General features: G+C 38.5%; 1 protein-coding gene across 8 annotated transcripts in view; it reads left to right on the top strand.

Moving 5' to 3' along the window:
- tlk1a (tousled-like kinase 1a) overlaps positions 1–23,272 on the top strand; it is a 47,352-nt gene extending 24,080 nt beyond the window's left edge. For 2 of the 8 annotated variants that reach the window (XM_084421785.1, XM_084421784.1), the window contains 20 exons: positions 860–931; positions 5,125–5,163; positions 6,022–6,100; positions 6,287–6,330; positions 7,953–8,048; positions 11,159–11,245; positions 11,789–11,881; positions 12,072–12,182; positions 12,459–12,595; positions 13,994–14,182; positions 14,697–14,763; positions 16,482–16,579; positions 16,842–16,923; positions 17,016–17,107; positions 17,635–17,724; positions 17,818–17,987; positions 18,199–18,334; positions 18,416–18,527; positions 18,682–18,789; positions 22,190–23,272. In XM_084421785.1, the coding sequence (XP_084277911.1) occupies positions 860–931; positions 5,125–5,163; positions 6,022–6,100; positions 6,287–6,330; positions 7,953–8,048; positions 11,159–11,245; positions 11,789–11,881; positions 12,072–12,182; positions 12,459–12,595; positions 13,994–14,182; positions 14,697–14,763; positions 16,482–16,579; positions 16,842–16,923; positions 17,016–17,107; positions 17,635–17,724; positions 17,818–17,987; positions 18,199–18,334; positions 18,416–18,527; positions 18,682–18,789; positions 22,190–22,330 (2,043 nt within the window). In that variant the 3' untranslated portion in view covers positions 22,331–23,272. The remainder of the gene's footprint in view (positions 1–859; positions 932–5,124; positions 5,164–6,021; positions 6,101–6,286; positions 6,331–7,952; positions 8,049–11,158; positions 11,246–11,788; positions 11,882–12,071; positions 12,183–12,458; positions 12,596–13,993; positions 14,183–14,696; positions 14,764–16,481; positions 16,580–16,841; positions 16,924–17,015; positions 17,108–17,634; positions 17,725–17,817; positions 17,988–18,198; positions 18,335–18,415; positions 18,528–18,681; positions 18,790–22,189) is intronic. The other 6 variants (XM_084421786.1, XM_084421787.1, XM_084421789.1 and 3 more) reach the window with 3 other exon arrangements.
- Positions 23,273–23,511: the final 239 nt, after the last annotated feature.

Here is a 23,511-nt window from a genome sequence, read left to right as displayed (position 1 = left end):
ACGGATAAATCAATATATGGAAATTGTTAAAGTAGGTGTGTCTACTGCACACTTCCAACACAGGTAACCGACCTAACACAAACATATACTTCTTTTGTTTGGTTAAGAATTAACATGGTAGTAAAGCGCACCGGTGATCATCTTTAGCTTCAGCTCATGCAGCTCAAAACAGCAATGCAGGACTGACACATTACATATCATTATAATGAGAACAGTATTGTAATAAAACATTGTAAATTTCATTATTTTATTTGTAAGGCAATAATTTTTTTTATCTTATTTTTTTGGCCATATTTTTTACAACTTGCACAGGTTAAAACTAGGCTGTACTGTATATGTTTCTTTTATGTTGAAGTGCTTGGGACATGCTTTTTAATGTTGAGACTTTTGTTTTTGTAATCAGGCTCTCAAAAATGATATAAAAATTTGGATTTAGATTTATCGCACAATATATCGGTTTTCCGGTTTCAAATATAAAGAATTATCGTATCAGGCCAAATGTTCATATCTGCGCATCCCTATCTGGATGCAGGCGTGGCTCCTTTCCTCTGGATTCTGCTTGATAAGGCAGCATTTTAAATGTTCATGGAAGAGACTCATGTCTTCCTACTTTCGTAATGATGAGCTTTTTGAAGAAATGACATTCTGAACGTGAGGTTCATGTCAGGTTACAGTGGACTTCACACTGAAACACACAATTCTCTTTCGCTGTTTGATGTGTTCTTGCTTGTACAACTGTCCTCTCCTTTGAGTTGTCAAATCATTAATTCATAACACCTGTTGCATGAATACCTCACATTCATCTGCCTTTACTCTCAGCTGGCTCATTGATTCATGTAAATGTGTTTCTCCTGTGCAGACCTTGACAAACAACGAATGTTCCAATCACAGTTTTGGTAGTCTGGGCTCCTCCAGTGATAAAGAGTCAGAGGTAAGTAGTGCTTTTTTTTTATTTATTTTTTTATGTATGATCGTAATCTTTAAACCAAATACCTGTTATATATTGTGGCATATTTCCACAAAAAAATATTAATTGGGAAACAATTAGTCCTGGATGTTACAAGACAATACACATCATGATTCATTACAGTTAGCGATAGACTGATGTTATTGTTGATATTTTATACCTTTAAGATTAACAGCATTAGCCAATAACTTATTGGCCAATTAAAATGATAGTTGAGCCAAAAATGTTAATTCTGTCATTTACTCACCGTCATGTCATTTCAAACTCACAAGACTTTCATTCATCTTAAGAACTTAAAATGAAGATAATTGTAAAGAAACCTGAGAGATTTCTGTCCCTTCAGTAAAAGTCTGTAACCAAACCTGACATTTCAGAAAGTTCATAAAGGCATTGTAAAAGTAATCCATGTGAATCGAGCGGTCTTCTGAAGAGAGACATGCTTTATATGATGAACAGATTAAATTTAGGCTTTTATTTAGATATAAACATTCATCAACTCGCATACATTGAGCACAGATTTATTTTCATCAGTAGCATCAAATATAGTAAACAGAAGCTCAAACGTGCTTGCTTAATGTACAAGAACCAATGGCGTTTGTTCTCATGTCAAGCAAGTACGGTTGAGCTTCTGTTTACCATATGTGATGATGATGATGATGATGAAATTAAATCTGTTCATCACAAAGTGACTGGGTCTCTTCAGAAGACTTGGAGTAACATTACTTTTACAATGTCTTAGAAAGTCCACTGCACTTACCTTTTTATCCTTCAATGGAGGAACCGAAATCTCTCCGGTTTCATTAAAAATATTATATTTGTGTTGCGTGCCGTATATTATTTATATACAAAAGGGTTTGGAAGGACGTGAGGGTGAGTAAATTGTCTTTACTTTTTAGAGAAGTTGGTCATTTGGCCTAGTCCAGGGTTTCTCAAACTCGGTCCTGGAGGGCCACTGTCCTGCACAGTTTAGCTCCAACCCTGATCAAACACACCTAGCTGTGAGTTTCTAGTGATCCTGAAGACATTGATTAGCTTGCTCAGGTGTGTTTGATCAGGGTTGGAGCTAAACTGTGCAGGACAGTGGCCCTCCAGGACCGAGTTTGAGAAACCCTGGCCTAGTCAGAAAGGCCAATTGATGGCCGTTTTCTGCTTTCGAATCTTTTATTAGTGAATTTTGAGTAAGTATTTGTTAAATAAGTGTTCATTGGCATTCAAGAGTAACGCTTATGAACATGGCTTTTATTCTTGGTAATAGACCTTATTCAGGGGGTTGACGTCATATAGAATGAAACGGATGAAAATAAGACTGTGAGGGATAGACTAATGGGGCTTTTCCACTACACAGTACCAGCTCGCCTCGCCTCGACTCGACTCGCCTTGCCTTTGTTTGGTTTTCCACTGTGTAAAAGAGTTACCTGTACCTGCTTCCAGGTACTTTTTTTCGTATCACCTCCGGCGAGGTTCTGAGCGAGCTGAGGCGATACTAAAATGTGACGTGAAAACACGGCAGACTGCTGATTGGTCAGAGAGAATCGTCACTATTCACTGCGTCATCATTGCACGCGCCAGACGGAGTATCCTGAATAAAAAAACAGCAAAAACAAAAACAGCATACACTCGATTTCCTCCATTGTCCTGTGTGTGTGGGTAGCGGGTGTGTGTCGCGTAGAAGATTAAGTCACGGCAGTTTCCTGCGGCGTCGCTATGATGACCAGGTACTATTGTGGCTATCTGCAATGGAAAACGGAGCGAAAAGCGAGGCGAGTCGAGTTGAGCTGGTACTGGTAATGGAAAAGCGCCATAAGTCTTTATAATGGCAAGCACTGTATATGGGTCCTTCTGTACTTCTATCCAACACGGCCTTGTTTTCATTCAGGTCAAAAAGGTATATTCCCAATAAAGAAGGACTCCATCCTGTTTTGAAGTTACTCATCTTTGGTGAACACCTCAGAAAATACTTATTCAAAGTACTCGCGCACAAAATATTGTCTCTCTTCATTCATCATAGCAACTAGATCATGAGAATCAGCCTTCAGGATGCTAATTTCCATGTAGGCATTTGTGCTGTTGGAGTCTTCTCGCCAGTCAAGACGTGTGGCGCTGCTCCTGTAATCGGTGAAGCTCGCCACTCTAGAAGTTTATCTGTGATTTGTATCTGTACAGCTTTTATCCAAAAGGACTGTGAATGACAAAGAAATAAATAGATGATCAGTAAACCGTTAATTGATGCAGTGAAGCATTTGCTCCAAACTGAGATCTGTAATGGATATGCTTTTCTAAACTGTTCACGGTTGAGTCCTGATGAAAGCTGTTGTTAATAACTCTGTTCATAGTTCAGCAGATGGTGCAGAGACGTTCTGCTGTGTTTTCTTTGAATCAAAGCGTTACAGAGAAATTGATGCGCACGTGTGTGTGTGTGTGTGTGTGACTCAGGCCGATGGGAAATGTTCCCTGTAATGAAGCTCTAGTTCTGTGTGTGCTGAGGGTTGAGCTTCTGCCTCATAGAGGATGCTGTGTCACTGTGTATGTGTGTGTGTGTGTGTGTGTGTGTGTGTTTAGGTTTTGTAGCAGACTCAAGCTGGGTTGGCATCTGTCATAACCCCCAATAGTTAAACCATCAGCAGGCAAAGCACTACACATGTACACACACACACACACTCTCACTCACACACACACAGCATCATAGTAAGATGAATTGTCCTCCCCTCCCCCTGCACAACACACCTGCTGTGACATAAATCAGAGCAAGAGGAGGAGGAAGCCAATGAAGCGAGTTATGAAGGGAGAGAAAGTGAACTGGGAGGTTGAGAATAAACTTCTCTTGTGGCTGTGAGCTGCTTATTATGCCAGATGTCAGACACCTAGATACTGTAGACACACACACACACACCTGTCTCACACACATGCTCTCACTGCATTAGAGCTGACGCACACACACACACACACACCACTGTCAGACTTTCACTCACATTGCAACATACTCCCAACACGGCACCAAAACCTCCATTAAGGCCCCACCTCAGACTATATACACTAGATTACCCATAATCCCCTGAACACTAATCACAGCCTCCAACACCTGCAGCCTGAAGCACATGACTCATTTAATGCAGGGTGATTTGCATATTCATGATGGATTTGAATATATGTATCACGGATTATATTTTCAGTGACAGGAATGAAGATTATGTAATCTTTATATTTCAGAACATTTCATGCGCAGAAGTGTCTATCAAACGAAGACAGACAGAGAAGAGAGTGCATGGATTGTTCTCTGGTTGAAGGATTTTTTTTTTTTTTTTGATGCATTGAATGAAATTTGCCTTTGTTTCTCTGTAGGCTCTTCTAATTTGAGCTTTAGTAATTGCATTGCAGTGATGGTGAGCGTGCTTCTGTACGTTCTTGTTCTGAGCTGGTGGCCATTGTGACCCAGAAGTGCCAGTTGTGAGCGTGCAGAACATCAATATGAGGCTGTGCAGCTCGTTAGGGCCACCGTGACATTCTGTCATTGTCACTGAGGGCTAATTATAAACACCAGCTTCAGCTCCTGACCCACTCGCATCTGAAACACACTCTCCTCCTCCTCCTTTTACTTATACTTATTATTTTCTTTATCATTTTCCTTTTTATTTCTTCCTTTTCCTTATACTTTCCGCTTTTGTTTTCCTTTTCTTTTCATTATCTCATTTCCTTTTTCTTTTATCCGATTTTCTCGTTATCATGTTCCTCTTCCTAATATTTTCTTCTTTTGCTTCTTTTCCTTCTCATTTTCACATTATCATTATGATTTTCCTTGCATTTCGGTCTTTTTGTTTTCCTTTCGCTTTCATTTTTTTTCATTTCCTCTTTTCCATTTCCTGTTCTTTCGCTCATTTATTTCCCCCTTTCCTTCCCATTTCTTTTTCCTTATTCTATTTTCTCATCTTTATTTTGTTCTTTTCCTCTCCTCTTTTGTTTTCCTTTTCCTTTTATTCTCTAATTTCCTTTTCCCTTTCCGTCCTTTTCCCTTTTCCTATCCTTTATAGGAAAATAAAGGTTTCCTATCCTTTTCCTACCCATATATATATAATGTTTGTTTCCGTTCATTTCTGTCCTTTCCTATTTTTCTTTTTTCTTTTCCTCTCCTCTCATTCTCTCTTCCTCTTTCTTTGTTGCAGGGATCAGATGGGAAAAGAGGAAGCTCTCCTGCGTATTCAGTAAGTCTCTCTGTCCCAGTCATGTGAGAATTGATTCGAGACATAACTGATGCTTTTGGAGGCTCTCGGTTCAGTCAAATCAACAGTCCTCTCGTTGCAGGGATATGACGTGGTTTCCAAAAGTGCAGTGGTCTAGCCCACATGAGAGTTTATCATTTCTACAATAACCTCGAATTAAGCTTAGATTGTGAAATTAACATGATGAAGCCATGTATAATATACAGGGCGGAGTTTAACCACATCTATTTTGGAAACTCTCTTTCTCTCCGTCTCTCAGCTATAAAGAGATTAGCATTTTAATCAACATACAGATGAGGCAGCGTTTCTTTTTATATATTAAGTGCGTGTGTAGGACACCGTTTATCTCTTAATAGCGTTACATCGGTGTGTGTGTGGGTTCTCATCTGTTGCTGGAGTTTGGTGGCAGATGTGGAGGTTTCAGTCCAAGCCAGTGAGCAAGAACCGCTCTCTGATCAGAATGCAAAGATGCCCTTGGCAGCTCACCCCTCTTTGTCTGTGCTGAAAAGAGCAGGATATTTCTGCATCCTATCCCTGGTGAGGGAGAAAATAGACTGTGATTATTGGTCCAGGCCCTGGATTATGCACTCTCACATTAGAGATATTCTTAGAGTCATTTAGACTCGAGAGTCATTAAATACTGTTCGGAGACACACAATGTGTCTCTTTTTACCATGAGCTGATACTCAAAGATTGTACGATTTGCTCTCAGGAGACTATGAATTTAAATGTGGTGCTCAGTGCTTTGCTGAGGCCAGCGTTATCGTGCATCGAGTGCAAAAGAAGACCTGAATAAATTCATAACAAATGGCGTATGAATGTAATATCTCTCATTTATAGACTCCTGAAAAGAAGCACTCTGAATCATCACGGGGCAGGAAGAGGAAAGCTGCTGACAACCAATCAGAAAGCAGTCAGGGTAAATGCTTGTGTGTGTCTCTCTCTCTCTCTCTCTCTCTGTCTCTCTCTCTCTCTGTCTCTCGCTCTCTCTGTCTCGCTCTCTCGCTCTCTCCTCTCTCTCTCTCTCTACATGTGTGTGTTTTCTAGTATGTTCTTTACATGTAGCTCAATATGCTTATTCATGTCTTTTTTTTCCCTCTAATAGGGAAGACCGTCATTCGGGGACCGAAAATTAGTGATTATTTTGATGTGAGTATCTGCCAGTAATTTGAGGGAAACGTATGATACATCTTTGGCATTGGCTTAATGAGAGCGGAACTGACATAAAGTCATTGCAACTTGGACAATATTGTTTTAACCCTCTGATGCTGTTCAGTCATTTTAGACTGAAAAATGTCCTTCTTTTTCGTAATGGTACGAAACTTGGTAAACGTGTTGGCACTTGATATGTGAACACAACACAACAATCACTGACATGATTATAAGGTTAAATGGTCCTGAAAAAAAAGTCACACTTGTACTGACTTGACCGCATTGGAAACGAATGGGAAGAGAATTTCATCTAGTGGAAATGTTCGGTACTGCACTTTTTATTTGTTTTAGATCTCAACCTCAAATTTGAAACACAACTGGTTTAGATTTATGGCTTTGATTTCCTCACAGTTTTAGAGTAAATATGTTTTGGAAAATAGTATTATGACTCAATTTCCATAATAAACTTAAATTTCCATAACTTTTTTTTTCAACTATAATCTGCCAAATCTCTTTTTTTTTAAAGAGACCAAACTAAAGAAGTGATTAACTGGTAATAAATTGATGAAATGAAAACTATTTCTATTAGTGGATAAATAAATAAATAAAACTATTTTATAAATATGAATTATCATAAAATGTACCTAAAAATTCAAAATAGTAAATAAAAAACATTATGAACTAAAATGTAGTACATTCATTTCATTGAAAAAAAAAAAAAAAATCAGACATTTTTGACCACCTTGCGAGCAGCAAACAGAGGGTTAAAAATGTGAACGCATTTGTAGAATTTTTTTACATATTTTCAAGCAAAACTGAAAATTTGGAACAAAATAATGTAGGGTAGACCTGATTTTTTTTTTATTTATATTTGTGATTTGATTGGATTGTGAAAAATATTATTATTATTAAAATACAATTAATATTATTTTACCACCCAAGCGGTATTGTTACATCAAAAGTCATTTTAGAGGTGGAGAAACGTTTCATTAATGAAAGGTTTTTCATTTCTTTAGAATAACAAACTGATGAGTCAGACAAAGTAAGAACAACAATTTATTATTAGTCAAATTACATTTATTGAAAATGAAATAAATGGTGTCAGTTTTAATTTGATTCTGTCTTTTGTATGTGTAGTAATGTATAATTTTTGTGCTACCAACATAAAGTGGCATTGCAAAAAATATTTCAAACTTTTCAAACAAGGTTTCCCGAACTCACTCCCTGTCTGCCATGGGTCTGATCCAAATTAGAGCCAGTTTTGCTATATTGGGAGCAAAAATTGAACACTATGTCCAAGCTGCTCTGTTCCATGCAGTGAAAGCATACAATGACCAGTGGCTTTCCACCCCACACCCCCTCCCCCCCAAAAAAACAACCTTGTGCAATAAATTTCAAGTCTTCTGAATATCTTGCCTTCTGCCGCAGATCTCAAATCTCATTGATATTATGCACATTAAAACCTCATGTGTTGACGATGCACATGAGATCGAAGGTTTGTGCACATTTTTTTTTCTCCACTTCCTCTTCATATGGTGTTAAGTGGAGTGGTGTCTTGATGTGCTTACATAGATCATGATTTCAAGCGACATGATTTGTTTATTTCCTTCTTTCTGTAGTTTCAGGGTGGTAATGGGTCCAGTCCAGTAAGAGGTTTACCGCCTGTCATCCGTTCACCCCAGAACTCACATTCCCACTCTGCACCTGGATCCAGCGTACGTCACACACACACACTCTCTGACCCTGTTTACACCTGGTATTAAGAGCTGTCTCGACTGATCTGATCACAGGCTGACAGACGGCTGTTTTTCCCAGTAGTAACATGCGTCTGTGAACACTTGTGATCAGATTTCAAAAGGCGGATCTCTGATTTCACCATTATGTTATAGTGCTGTTTGAGAAGAACATTGATGCTGCGACAGGGGTGTGCGATATCACGATTTTTTTTTAATCTGCTTTAAGAAATATTGTGGTATCGTGCTACAGCGCACATTCTATCAGTTGCAGTTCTGGTGCCTCCGTCTCAACAACACGACGTACATTCACATCACATGTTAACAAAAGAGTATAGTTACACTCACGGGACACTGCAATTCACAAAAGTTCATTATTTGTATGTGCTTTGCAGGTTAAACATTTCATTCGCATGCTGATGCGCTGTTCTAACCGTAAAACAGTAAAAAATAGCAATAAAAGCCTGTCAAACAGCGCCTGGTTACTGGACTAAGTTATCTTTAGAGTCTTATTGCGCTAATACTGTCAAATACACACAAGGTTTACATAAACACAGTTGGTTATGTCTAAAGTAAACGCAAACATTTGAGAGTAATGTGGACGTGTGTCTTAAAGTGACAGTAGCCTTATAGTTAGCATGCTGCTGCTTGTCCTGAACCCTTGTGCATCAATTAAAAAAAGTTACACACAGGTCCATAGTGGACAAAAATGTCTATGTTAAAAAACTGTCATAAACATTTGAAGCTTGGGTGCACAGACTTAAGTTTGGTCTCATTTTAAAGAAGACCCGTGGCAGGTTATTGTTGAAGTAAAAAGAAAAGAAAAAGTAAAACCAAAACCAAAAGTTATAGAGGTTTAAGTTTATGAAAATGATTCATGAACATTATTTTATATAAAATTAATATTTTATGAAACAGGTTGAACTCTAAAACTGCTAGAAAATCAAAGCCATAAATCTAAGCAAGTTGTGTTCCAAATTTGAGGTTGATATCTCAAAAGATGAGCTTTCAGTAAGATCTTGTTTGGCCGCAGTACCAAATTTTCCCCGTTAGATGCCAGCAAAACTCCACTGGTCACACAGTGGTTGGATTTGTGATTTGCAGTCGAGTTTTTCTCTCTCAAATATTACAAGCATACACACGCAAAACATTTTTTATTACACACATACAAACCACACTCTGACATCCATACCAACACACCCACACAATTATCGCTTCATAATTTATCCAATTGCCTCTATAATATGCCAAAGTAGAAAACAGGAATAAAGCGAGTATTTGCTTTGTAGGCCAAACCTGAAAAAAATGGCACCATCTGGTAAATAAAAAATAGTAAAAATTTCAATTTCGAAGCCTGGCCAACAGAATAAAAGCCTCTTAACAAATATTGCATCATTTTATAGTTAAATGGCCCTGGGATTAAAAATTGCATGTTTAATGGCTTTCAATTTTTGTCCAAAAGCTGCTGAGATTGCTGAGAACTATTCTGTGTACCTAGTGCAAAAAAAGATTTGAAGGAAATGGGGGTGAAATAGTAAAATTCCAATAAAAATACACACCTGTGCCAACACTTATGCAGTTGGCATTTACACGGGCAAAATTATCAAAAAAATAACACTGAAAAAGACAGAAATGTCCATAAGGATGCGCACGGGTTGAGGGACAGTTCACCCACAAATGAAAATTCTGTCATTATTCCAAACCTGTATTAATTTCTTTCTTGTGCTGAACACAAAAGAAGATATTTTTGAAGAATGTGGCTCACCAAACAGTTGCTGGTCCCCACTGACTTTCATAGTAGGAGAAAAATATACCATGGAAGTCACTGGAGACCAGCAACTGTTTGGTGAGCCACATTCTTCAAAGTAACGTTCATTTTCAACAGAAGAAAGAAACTTATTTAAGTTTGAAACAACTTGAGGGAGTAAATGATGACAGAATTTACATTTTGGGGAAACTATCCCTTTAATGTTAATAAAACAACAAAACGCAGAGAAAACTTTTGACTGAGAACTTTAATAGTAGCTTTAATAAGAATTAATCAGTGTATAATTTATACAGTAAAGTTGTGTTTTATACGTTTTATATGTCACATAGTGTTTTATTTTTATCATTTTTCATTTAATTTGTACAATTTTCATTTAATTTCTTGAATGCTATTATTAAATACACAAACAACGCTTTATTTTTTCAGCTACAGTACATTTCATTTGTATGTTGTGTATGTGTAATGTGTAATGTGTATCTTTGTTCTTATTTTTTAATAACAAAGAAAATGACAAATGTTTTTATCTTCGCCACTTTGGCCTAAATGTCTGCCATTATTTTATTGTGTTACCTTGTAAGGCTATGTCTTTAAAATAGGGACATTAGTTTGGCTGTAATGCTCAGTCACTTGCAAAATAGTAAAACCAACATGAAAAAGAATCGTGATAAAATTGTGAATCGTGATTTTCCTGAAGAAAATCGTGATGTGATATTTTTGCCATATCGCCCATCCCTATGCTGCAAACACATCTGAAAAATAGCGGTGGACGCAGTGTGAGCTATGGCAGGAAAATAAAAGCATGCAAGTCTCTGTTAAACTTCACAACCTTCACTGAAAGAGCGCATGCATGTCAAACAGACCGAGCACAATAGAAAGGGAATGCCATAATTCTGACTAAAATACACATTTTGCATCCAAAAGTGTAAACATCTCAAATCTCTTCTCCCATTTTCAGTGCGAAGATTGTGTTGCGCCCGATTGCAGCAATATTGACACAGCGGTATTTAGTAGACTAAATAAAACAATTCAGATGACTAAATATGACTAAAACTAAATGGCATTTTAAGCCAAAAGACTATGACTAAAAACTAAATCAAAATTTGCTGTCAAATTGAACACTGCATCCGTGATGTGTAAGTGTAAACTGGGCCTCGCTCTGACTCTGTTCATTTCACTAATTGTGTATCATAATCAATCACGACTCACACACATACATGTCACAACACTTGTATAGTTTCAGCTCAGCCACGATACAAACTGTCTACTTGTGCCTCTCATTACTATGCAGTTTAATCAAATAATGTACAATCTTGTGTTTGATCAGACCCGGCAAAGCAGCTCGTCTCCCACCAGCCTGTGTTTTGGGGACTCTGTGATTTCTTCTAGACTGATGGCAGTCAAGAGTATTCAGGTGGGACTGTCATAATGCACTTGCACTCAAGAAACCAGAATCTCATTAGCTATCATCTTAGAATAAAACTGTAGATTACAACAATCAATTAATCTGATGATTTTGAACTGAGTTTGACACTCTCCTTGTTAAACAAGTATGGTTACTTTTGAAAAGAGGGGTGAAAGCTTCATTAAGGGCAAAAAGTGTTGATTGTGGTAGAAATGAGAGTAAAAATAGTTCAATAAATGTTGAAACATTTTATTTCGCCTTTTTTTGGAATTTTTTTTTTTTTTTTTTCTGGGATGATAAAATAATAAAATCTAAACATAAAAGGCATTTTAAAAAGTAGAACAAATAAGTGACTAATGTGTGGTCAATTTTCCTTGACTGTTTTATGTCTGATCTTCATATATCAGAAATAAATAAAAAAGTGAAATCTGTTCTGATACAAATGAACCTTGCAGCTTAGAATTACTGTTGTTGAAGAAACACATTTATAAAACAACATAAAAATGTGTAGTTGTCTTGAATTTTGTTTGTTTGTATTCTGTTCTTCTGCAGACTGACCTGACGGTGGTAAAACTGGCCACTATAGAGAGCAATAAGAACCTGGACCTGGAGAAGAAGGAGGGCAGGATAGACGATCTGCTGCGGGTGAGAGCGAGAGAGAGAGAGAAAAAGATGGGATGGGAAGGAGTAACATGAGACAAAATAATTAATCTCATCAAAAATTATGTATCAAATTGTTTTTGTGACGTTATGAGAAATCAGCTTAGCTAAAGTAGTTCAGCTTAGCAGAGTCAGATTTTTTTCTTAATGCATTTTCTCTTCCTCTTCTCCACAGGCAAACTGTGATCTTAGACGACAAATTGATGAACAACAAAAGCTTCTAGAAAAATACAAAGAACGTTTAAACAAGTGCATCACCATGAGCAAGAAACTTCTGATTGAGAAGGTGAAGAATCCTTGTGATATTTAAGAAATCAGTGTTGTAGCATTCTAACAATGACCCAGTGCTGGCCTGTTATTACATGTCAATTATTCAATATGTGTGTGTGTATTTAAATTTGCATGTCTTATTACCTCAATATCTAAAATGATTGTGTGTAACCTACAGGGTTGCTGTGTAATGGCATCGTTTAACCAAAAGCTTCAAAGTTAAATAGTTTGAAAATGGTACAAAGAGTAAGAAGTGGTTCAGATCTTTATAAAAGTGTGTGTATTTGTCCAGAGCACACAGGAGAAGCAGGCGTGTCGGGAGAAGAGCATGCAGGATCGACTGCGTTTGGGTCATTTTACCACTGTGAGACACGGAGCCTCGTTTACAGAGCAGTGGACAGACGGATATGCCTTCCAGAACCTCGTCAAGTAAGACACTTACTGAAGTTTGACAGCATAAGCACATAATCTAATACTAATAGGTGATCTGTGCTCTGATAACTTGACTTGTAAAAAGAAGTATACTTTGGGCTAAAGTGCCCCAGTTTTGTCTGTCTTCACTCACATTTTCACCCATCTCTATAGTAAATGCTTGTTCACACCAGGGACGAAAACTACAACTTAAGTTTTTATAATTGGTCTTATTCATTGGGAAAAGGAATACACCAAAACTTTAAAGATAACAACACAGAGGAAAAAACATGGTTGGAATTTTTGAAAAAAATTCCAGCTGATGAACCATAAGAAAATTGACAGCCAATCAGAATCCACCTGACTTAGTATTGGTTCACTTCAGAATTAAAATTTCCTGATAATTTACTCACCTCCACGTCATCCAAGATGTTCATGTTTTTCTGTCTTCAGTCGAAAAGAAATTCATGTTTTGAGGAAAACATTCCAGGATTTTTCTTCATATCGTGACTTCAATGGGGTCCAACTGATGAAGATGAAGGTCCAAATGTGAGTTTCAGTGCAGCTTCAAAGTCTCTACGCGATCCCAGCCGAGGAATAATAGTCTAGACAAACCATCGGCCATTTAAAAAAAAAAAATGTACAAAAATTCTTTAACCACAAATGCTCGTCTTGCATTAGCTCTGCGATGCGCCACGCTTTACGTAATCACGTTGAAAGGTCACTTGGGTTCTGGTTCAAAAAGGTAGGGTAGGGTGGAAAAAAAACAGGTTCACTTTGTAAACACTAGGTTGGTACTTCCGCCTGCGTCACACGTGATCGTTCGACGTGATTACGTAATGTGTGGCACATCACAGCTAGTGCAAGACGAGCATTTGTGGTTAAAAAGTATATATATATTTGTTTTGTTTTTTAGAAAATGACAGATTGTTTCACTAGATAAGACTCTTATTGCTCGGCTGGGATCGTAGAGACTTTGAAGCTGCACTGACACTGACATTTGGACCTTCAACCTGTTGGACCGCATTGAAGTCACTATATGGAGAGAAATCCTGGAATGTTTTCCTCAAAAACCTTCATTTCTTTCGACTGAAGAAAGAAAAACATGAACATATTGGATGATGTGGGGGAGAGTAAATTATCAATAAATGAATTCTTAAGTGAACTAATCCTTTAAAGAGCTTGAGCATTTCAAACCACAAACAGCACAACTGTTACAAAGAAACAGAACATTATCGTCCGTTCGTGTGGACGCAAATATAGTTGTTATAGTTATCTCTATTGTTATCGTTCTTCGTGTGAACGGGCCTCAGGTCTCTTGTAGATCTGTCCATCCATTACAGATTTCACTTGATTACAGAATTTAAGTTGTACTATTGCCTATATGAAAATGTTTTTATTGACTTTTGTATGCAGACAGCAGGAATGGATCATTCAACAACGTGAAGAAATCGAAAGACAGAGGAAATTGTTAGCTAAGAGGAAACCACCAGCATCCAGCAGCTCACAGTCGCCCAGCACCAACTCTGAGCCGAAACAACGAAAGACCAAGGCTGTGAACGGTTCTGACAATGACCCCTTCCTCAAACCCAGCCTTCCACAGCTGTGAGTGATGCAATACAACCTCTGTTATCCACACACACACACAACGGCCTTCCATGTTTTACATGCTTCACTAACATTCACACGAACTAGTCGCTGATTTGATTTTCTAGAAATGATCCTTAAGCAGATGTACCAAGAATAAGTCAAAAGTTTGGACACACTTGACTAACATATTTCTGAAGATCTCTTTTGATCTAAATGATTCTGTTAAAATGCTTGAAAATTGTTTTGTTGATAATTATTAAAATCTGAATTATTTTAAAATCAACAGCAGTATTGTTTATAGTTTGAAAAATGGCAGGACATGATTTATTAGGAGCCAAATGTAAGTTTGAAGACATTTCTTTCCACAATATGAAAAATAGCCTGTTAAGTGGGCAGTGTGGCGAGATCTCATAAGCTTCTTCAGAATCGTGTGATTTGTTTCAAACTCATTTGACAGTCAGAGCATCCTAACCCAGTGCATGTAAGGAGGGGCTTTTTTTTAAGTCCTGTTCCTCTGATGTTCCTGCAGGCTAACATTAGCTGAGTACCACGAGCAGGAGGAGATCTTCAAACTGAGACTCGGCCATCTCAAAAAGGTCAGTGGCTCCTGTATGATTCAGATCCTCCTGCATTTCAGAGCAGGTTCAAACTGGGGCTGTCAAAATTAATGTTAATGCATACGATTCATTTTTTTCAATTTAATGTGTTAAAAATATTTAACGCAGTTGAGGCAGCATCTGTTTTTTGTGTCATCCATTAGCTAGCATTTAGCGCGCTCTTATTCATGCAAATGTGTCAGATCATGTGCCGTAAATTGTTATTCAATTGCTGGATATTTCTAGCCTGGGTGCCAGCCCGAACCCCGCCCACAAAATTTTTTGGTCGGGAAGTTCGGTCTGGACTCGCTCCGTTGAGGAGCTATTATGCCCGAACAAAAATTGTTCGGACCAATCAAATTGTCAGGGCGGGCTTTATACGATGATGGACAGATGAGCAACGGTAACGTAATCATCCACGTCACCAAAGAGCGCTTGATTTGAATTAGTTTACAACAAAGACGACTGCTGCTGGAGAATTGAGATTTCACGAGTTCACATTTACAAATAAGTCAGATAGAATAAATGCGTATATAAGATTTCACACAAATAAGTCGATAGAATAAATGCGTATATGACGTGCTGTCCGAGGAGAGGGCTGTGGGCTCGGTAGCCATACTCCCCCCGTATTCCTGGTTGTGAGAGAACAAGACAAGAGTGAGGATTCGGGGTGGTGGAGGGATGCTGAAAAACTGTCAAGGAGTGTTAGGTAAGTTTACAGAGTGAATATGCTTCCTCATGCTGATAGATAGGGTAACGTTAGACATGGTATTGTTTGATGACAAGTTGATATTGGATTGATTATTTGTACGTGCTCCTCCCGAACTTTGTTTATTAAAAATCATGTGTAGATTCCGCCATCGCGTCTGTTATAGAAGATATTCACAGCGCATTCATTTTAAAAGAGGAACAGAGAGCCGCGACATTTTGTTGGTTGAAAATATGAATGAAGAACATGCGTCATTTACTCCGTTGCTCTGATTGGTTGTAGGTCTATCCAATTGAGTGCAGAGTTTTTTTTTTTCCTGGTTCGGTTGAGACACACCCCATAATCAAATCTCTATGGAGCAGTCTCAGACTCACATTCTGACTAGAATCTGAGTATGACGACGTCAGGCTAGGATATTTCCGACCTGTTAGATCAAATATTTAAAATAGACTGTATGTTGTTTCTACACTAATTTGGAGATTAAAAGTGAAATATAAAATATATTAAAAACTTTATGTGCGCTTAAGCGCAATTAATTACCAAAACAATTTAGATTAATACATTTTTGTATTCGATAGCACTAGTTAAAACATTTTAAAAAGAAAAGATGCTGCCTGTCTTTGTTTCTGCATTGTAAAATATAGACATTAGTCATCTTTTAATGTGTAATTATGAAGGTGCCAGAATTCATTCATTTACTTGAGATCTGGGGCTGGTAAGATTGTTAATGTTTTTGAAAGAAGTCTCTAATGCTCACCAGGGCTGCATTTATTTGATCAAAATAAAATAACAATAATATGGGGAAGTGTTATTACTGTTTAAAATAACTGTTTTCTGTTTGGATATATTTTAAAATGTAATTTATTCCTGTGATCAAAGCTGAATTTTCAGCATCACGTCTTTATCATTCTAGCATGTTGATTTTCTGCTCAAGAAACATTTGACAATCTTATGGAAACAAAATGACACACATGACTTTCTTTTTTTGTGTGTATTTGTGTGTTTGTAGGAGGAGGCAGAGATTCAGGCAGAGCTGGAGAGGTTGGAGAGGGTGCGAAATCTTCACATCCGAGAGTTGAAAAGAATAAACAATGAGGACAGCTCACAGTATGTACCGACACTGATGACATCAGCCTCTGATCTCGTATTTCCTTCCATTTTGTGTCTTTTGAAGTGGACATTGACTCCTCGTATTAACAGCAGTTTCATGAGTTCACTGCCTGTAAAGGGCCCGTTTCCTACACTTTTGTTGCATTTTCTAAAATGTTGTCCATTTATTTATTGGTTTTCCATGATTATTTTCCACCAACCCTTCCTTTTTCTCCTGTTTCTCTCTGTTGTTGTTGTTGTTTTTAAAAACCTTTCTTAGATTCAAGGACCATCCCACCCTGAACGAACGCTATCTGCTGTTACATCTGCTCGGTCGGGGTGGTTTCAGTGAGGTCTACAAGGTATCTTTACCCCCTCATTTATAACAGAGCCTGATTCATGCTGACCTTTGAGAAAGAAACGGATCATTTGAATTCATCATTCTGCTCTTCAGGCGTTTGACTTAATTGAGCAACGGTACGCTGCTGTGAAGATTCATCAGCTCAACAAAAACTGGAGAGAGGAGAAGAAAGAAAATTACCACAAGTACGTTCCTCCTCTTTGATGCTGTTCTTGTTAAATACATCAGTGGCATGCTGTGCATCACCGCAAGAAATGAAGTGGATTTCAGATTGTGAATTATGCACTTTAACTTTACAGACAGGCTTGACATGATTAATTTGATGGAAAGGAAAATACATCTCTCCAAAACATTCTCAGTCGACAAAACGATGCAGAAAACATCTGCTGTGAAACGACATTTAACGGACTGTACGTCTACAGCCTCATTTTCGTTCAGATATGCCATATTTAAGCTGCATTTAACCCAAATCATTCCTTTAAGGATTGCTTTATTTTTAGAGCCAATTATCTCTTATTTTGTATGTGCGATTGATATGTGGCAGGCTCATATTGGGGTGTGGGGACACATGTAAGGGTGTTTCTCCATGCCTATTGGTATTCTGTGCAGAACTTGAAATGTCTGGAAATTTAGTCCGTCTGTCTCTCATGACGCTGATCGCCTGGGTCTCACCTCTGTTGCCCATGGTAACCCGTGCCTCTCTTCTCCGCAGACACGCCTGTCGGGAATACCGAATACATAAACAGTTGGATCATCCCAGAATAGTTAAACTGTACGATTACTTTTCACTGGACACAGACACGTGAGTTCCAGCCATGCAAATTTCACCAGTCAACTATCAAAACGCATCAGTGAGGTTGGACCCAAGTTACATTAGGTTGTCTGTTTCCTGCAGGTTTTGTACGGTTTTGGAATACTGTGAAGGAAACGACCTGGATTTCTACTTGAAACAGCACAAGCTGATGTCCGAGAAAGAGGCTCGCTCTATCGTCATGCAGATCGTTAATGCTTTACGATACCTGAACGAGATCAAGCCACCCATAATTCACTATGACCTCAAACCTGGTGAACACACATTCTCTGTCTTTCGCTCTCTAACACTCAGATATGCTTGACTTTCTGCCTGTATGTCACGTGACCCTTCAGAAATCATTCTAATATAGCTAATTTGATGCTCAAGAAACATTTCTTATCGATGTTGAAAACCTTTATCGTATATTTTTTAAATAATTCGCATCTATGTTCTTGTTTTTTATCTTTGTGTGGTTGTGTACAGGGAATATTTTACTGGTAGACGGAACTGCATGTGGAGAGATTAAGATCACAGATTTCGGACTGTCTAAAATCATGGACGACGACAACTACGGAGTCGATGGAATGGACCTGACATCACAAGGGGCAGGCACTTACTGGTAACGCTCGCAAATACACTCATATTCCGGCTTTTGCCTTTTAAAGTATGTAGCTCAGTTGTGTCTTGTTGTGGCTGTAAGGTACCTCCCCCCTGAGTGTTTTGTGGTGGGTAAAGAGCCTCCAAAGATCTCCAATAAGGTGGACGTCTGGTCCGTCGGGGTCATATTTTTCCAGTGCCTCTATGGAAGAAAGGTGAGGAGCAATTCTCGGAATAAATGGGAATATTATCAGCACCATTTACAAGTTACAGAGTAATAGGGGGAATACCTGTAATTTTCCATCTGTAGAACTAGGTCATGTTATTACAAGCTAGCATAACCATGCAAATTTGATTTTGTTTTTCTAGCCATTTGGCCATAACCAGTCCCAGCAGGACATCCTGCAGGAGAACACCATCCTGAAAGCCACAGAGGTCCAGTTCCCTTCCAAACCTGTTGCCAGCAACGAAGCCAAGGTAATCAGTAATATAATAATCAGTAAATTAATAATGATTGAAGGTTTATGGGTGTTTGACATACTATAATAGTATGACAGCAGTTTCCAACTTTTTAACCAATGAATTTCCTTTTCCAGTCTTTTGTGAGAAGGATTATTTTGTTGAAATAGATTTTACACATAATTTGTATATCCTTTTTTTAAATGCCCATGGAGTTATGAGATTTTATTAATCACTATTATTATTTTTTGCCTATTTTATTGCTTGTATTGTCTTATTTGAGGCCCCCTAGAGAACCCCGGCCACCTGTTTGAGAACCACTGATCTAGAACTATTCTAAACAATTTTTATAAATTATTATGCTTGCAGTTGTTATTAGCTGACATTAACTGAGAGACACTATTGAATATTAGTGCTTTTAATAATTAGTCTACACTGAAAGGTGATTTTAAAAATGGTGAGAAATGGTTAGCAGTTACAGCACCTAAAGTATTGATGAAATGTCCATGTCTCTTGTTACTTGGCAATTATCCACATGCAGTTGTGCTAGATTAGTAAAGCCCCATTCACCAGCCCCACCAGGGGCTTTGTCACTACAGGGTCTAAAATGGCCGTTCCAAGTGTTTTTGCTCCAATAGTTTTTGGTAGACTGCACATGTCTCTTTAAAAATGTGATCCCAAATTAGATATATTGATGGTAAAACTGAGATTTGACTTGGAATTAGTTTTCTAAAAAAAGTAATATTCTGCTTTTGGAGAGTTTTGCTATATAAACAGTGCTTTAAATCATAACCCTCTATCAGAATACTATTTAAACTCATTCTGCCGAAAAACTTCGAAACGTCATTCAAATCATACAAATAATATTTTTTTTTGCCCCAATAATGAACATTATAATATGAACTTTATCATCACTGAACCGCTCATTGCATCATATAATCAACAAGAATGATCAATGTATGAATCAAACTCACTGAGACTGCCAAAATTATATTTATATTATATCCATGTGTTTGGTTTCAGATATCATATAAATCATATATAACTGTGAAATTGCTCGTAAATTCTCTGTTCTGTCTTATCTGCATTCAAGATAGGTGAAGTTTGAGCTCCACTGACACATTGGATGTCGCTCACGAAAGTCGTCGTTCTTTTGCATAAAATTATATGTTTCTCAACATTGTGTCTCTGGACTTGCCTTCATCCTGTCACACACAGTCACTGTCACCCATTCAGCCGGAATTCACCATTTCTCCTATGAAATTGAACGAGATCAAATGTTGCTTTTTCGCTGTGTGTTGCTGCTATATACACCGATGATGAGCCAAAACATTATGACCACCTGCTTAATATGCTGTTGGTCTTCCGTGTGTTGTCAAAAGATCTCTGAATGTGTCCTGTGATATCTGGCACCAAGACTTAAGCAGCAGATCCTTCAAGTCCTGTATGCTGTGGAACTGCAGTGGATCGGACTTGTTGGTCCAGCACATCCTACAGATGCTCAGATTGACAGATTGAGATTTGGGGAATTTGGAAGCCGGTTCAACACCTTGAACTCTTCATCATGTTCCTCAAACCATTCCTGAACAGTGTGTGCAGTGTGGCAGAGTGCATTATCCTGTGGAAAGAGCCACTTCCACCAGGCAATACCATTGCCAGGAAGGGGTGTACTTAGTTTGCAACAATCTTTAGGTAGGTGGCATGTGTCCACATGAATGGCCGTTTCCCAGCAGGACATTGCCCAGAGCATCACACTCCCTCCACTGGTTTGTCATTGTCCCACACTGCATCCTGGTGCATTACTCCCCCAGGTAAACGGCACACATGTACACGGCCGTCCGAGTGATGTAAAAGTCCAGTACTGATGCTCGTGTGCCCATATGTAGGTGCTTTTGATGGTGGACAGGGGTCATCATAGGCTCTCTGACATCTACACAGCCTCAAACGCAGCGTGTGTTGTGACACATTCCTCCCATATAACCATCATTAAGACTTATGCCACAGTAGACTTTCAGTCGGTTCGGACCAGACGGGATAGCCTCGATGAGCCTTGGGCGTCCAACACTCTGTCGCCGGTTTGTGGTTTGTCCCTTCTTGGACACTGTTGGTAAATCCTCACCACTGCTGACCAGGAGCAACTCACAAGCCTTGCCGTTTCAGAGACACTCTGACCCAGTCGCCTTGCCATAACAATCTGGCCCTTGTCTGATCTTTTCTCCTGCATCCGACACGTCGATTACGTGAACTGATTGATTTCTTACCATCTAATCTACCCAGACCTTAATATGTGGCCTTGTTGATATTCGCTTCATCTCTGACTGATCATAATGTTTTGGCTCATCAGTGTATGTTTCCAGACTATTGCCCCAATTCTAAAATATAATTTCTAAAAATAAATGTATCATACAAGCCAAGGGGAGCAGTCAGCCAGTGCAGCCAAAGGTTTAGTGATCATTTTACACAACTGAATGAATTCAAGGCACATAGTCATTACAAAATACTTTTACCGTAAGCAAGTCTCTTTTGAACTTCACTAAATGAACGAGTGTGTGCCTCCATGTCACTCAAAACAGCAGCAGATCCCTAGCTACAGTATTCTGGCAAATTATTTGCCAGTATAATAGCATACATAGTTAGAATGTGATATGTTAACAGTTGAAATTTAGGCCCTGTTTACACTAGTGCATTTTTGTTTTAAAACGCATAACTTTTGCTACGGTTATGCCTGCCGTCCACACTACTTTTTCATTTTCGAACCTCGAATGCGATACTTACGAAAACGCTGCAGACCCTGTTTTAGTTTGAAAACTGTGGGGTTGTGTTTCAGTGTCAACGCACCAAAACGGAGACTTTTGAAAACGAAGGCATGCCTGCCCACATTACGCTAGCAGAACACGGCAATAACAGACCAGGGCTGCGTTTCGCAAAAGCATTGTAAGCCTAAGTTGATCGTAGAACAATTGCCACTAATGGTTTCTGCGATCAATTAGGCTATCGATGCTTATGTGAAACGCAGCCCGGCGCTGTCTCTCTTAACGGCTCAGTAACATACCAGCCTCGACAACCGTGTAAACGCCGTTTTAAAGCAAAAAGCAAAAAAAAACCACACCTTTGTAAACACATTGTAGATTTTTCAGACCATATTTAACATCTAATAAGAGTTTGGAAAAAATTATAATAAAAAAATGATGGAAAACGTGTGGGATCTAAATAAACAAAAACAAGAGTTTTCACTGTTCATCATAAATTGCTGAGCTATGTGACATACTAGCCTGTTTGAGAAACCATTAATTGCTATTGTGGCAAAATATAATAATGTTATATTAATCAGCATGTTTTCACATTATTTTGTACAAAAAGTCATGGTGTCCTTGAGTTTTTGCGTATGTAATCAATGGCATGTTACTGTTTTGTGTAGGCCTTCATCCGCCGGTGTCTAGCCTACAGGAAAGAGGACCGGTTTGATGTGCACCAGCTGGGCAGCGACTCCTACCTGCTGCCTCACATAAGACGGGCCAGTTCGTCAGGAACCCTGCCCCCAAACTCAGCCTCCTATTGACAACTTGCACTGAGCGCTCTCGACTGACAAGCCCGACTGGCCAGCGTCTGATCTCCCTACCCGAGAGCAGGGCTGGGAACGTTTCCAGGCAGCCATAAGGAAAAGAAGCTGGCTTCCCTCAGCTTGAGGAAGTTTGTGATGAATTATTGTGCTTTTGCAGCAGCGAGATTTGGGTTTACTAAGAAAAGTGTTTCGGAAGCAAATGAAGAAAAATAAAGCATGAATATTTAGACATCTAGAGAATGTCACAATAAAGTCATTGAAGAAAAATAATGCCTTCTAAGGACTCAATAGGGCACAGCTACTGTCATTTGGTTTTTCCCCATGGTTGCCTCCAAGTTCAAAGAGGAGAGTCCTGGAAAACCACTATCAATTCCCATGGTCTCGGCTGGGTTTCAGTAAATTAAGGATTTCTTTGAAGAGCATACATTCAGAGTTACTGTAACTGGCGTGCAAAGGTTTCATTTTTCACTCTGTAGTAATGTTATGTGGTACAGACAACAGTGTTAGCTTTCCTTGCTTTGTTCAACTAGCTATGAGAATGTAATTCTAGCATACAGAGAGGCTACTGGCACACTAGGCCCAGGCAGCAAACTAATGTTTAATGCACAAAATAACCAAATGTAGATGAATGGCAATGTACAGAATCCTATGCAGGACAAAATAAAAGAATCCCCTCTGGAGAATTCATGTATATTTGTTGTACAGGACCTTAATTTCAGATATTAACTTTCAGCAGATTCATCCTGCACAGAGGTTTAACATTTTGCCCTTTTTTTTCTTTTCTTTTTTTTTTTTTTTTCTTGTAAATTTGGTTTCCTGGTGTGTTTTTTGATTTTGCTGCTTTGATGTTGCTCTTCTTCAAACCGCTGTATAATGTACTTTGGGTATAAATTGTACAGTCCTGTTAAAAGAATTTCAAATAAATGCCAGGAAGCTCCATTTACTGCATTGTATTTGGTTTAGTGATGTGAATTGCTGTTCTGACAACAGTCTGTAGCGCCACCCACTGGCCTTCTAAAGGAAAGCTCTGTGCATGTGTCAAGTCAGAGTTAATCGAATGCAAAATACATGCTGGCAATGGCATTTTATTTCTGTAAATTTGAAATTATTTTCTGTGAGGTAGGATAAGCCACACCTGTACCTATTTTAAAATGTCCATCAGATATGGAGAGGAAAGG

The sequence above is a fragment of the Rutilus rutilus genome, assembly GCF_951802725.1.
Source record: "Rutilus rutilus genome assembly, chromosome: 10".
In the NCBI taxonomy this organism is placed as follows: Eukaryota; Metazoa; Chordata; class Actinopteri; order Cypriniformes; family Leuciscidae; genus Rutilus; species Rutilus rutilus.
Note: the sequence above shows the minus strand (reverse complement) of the source record. Positions and strands in the feature narration are given on the sequence as shown.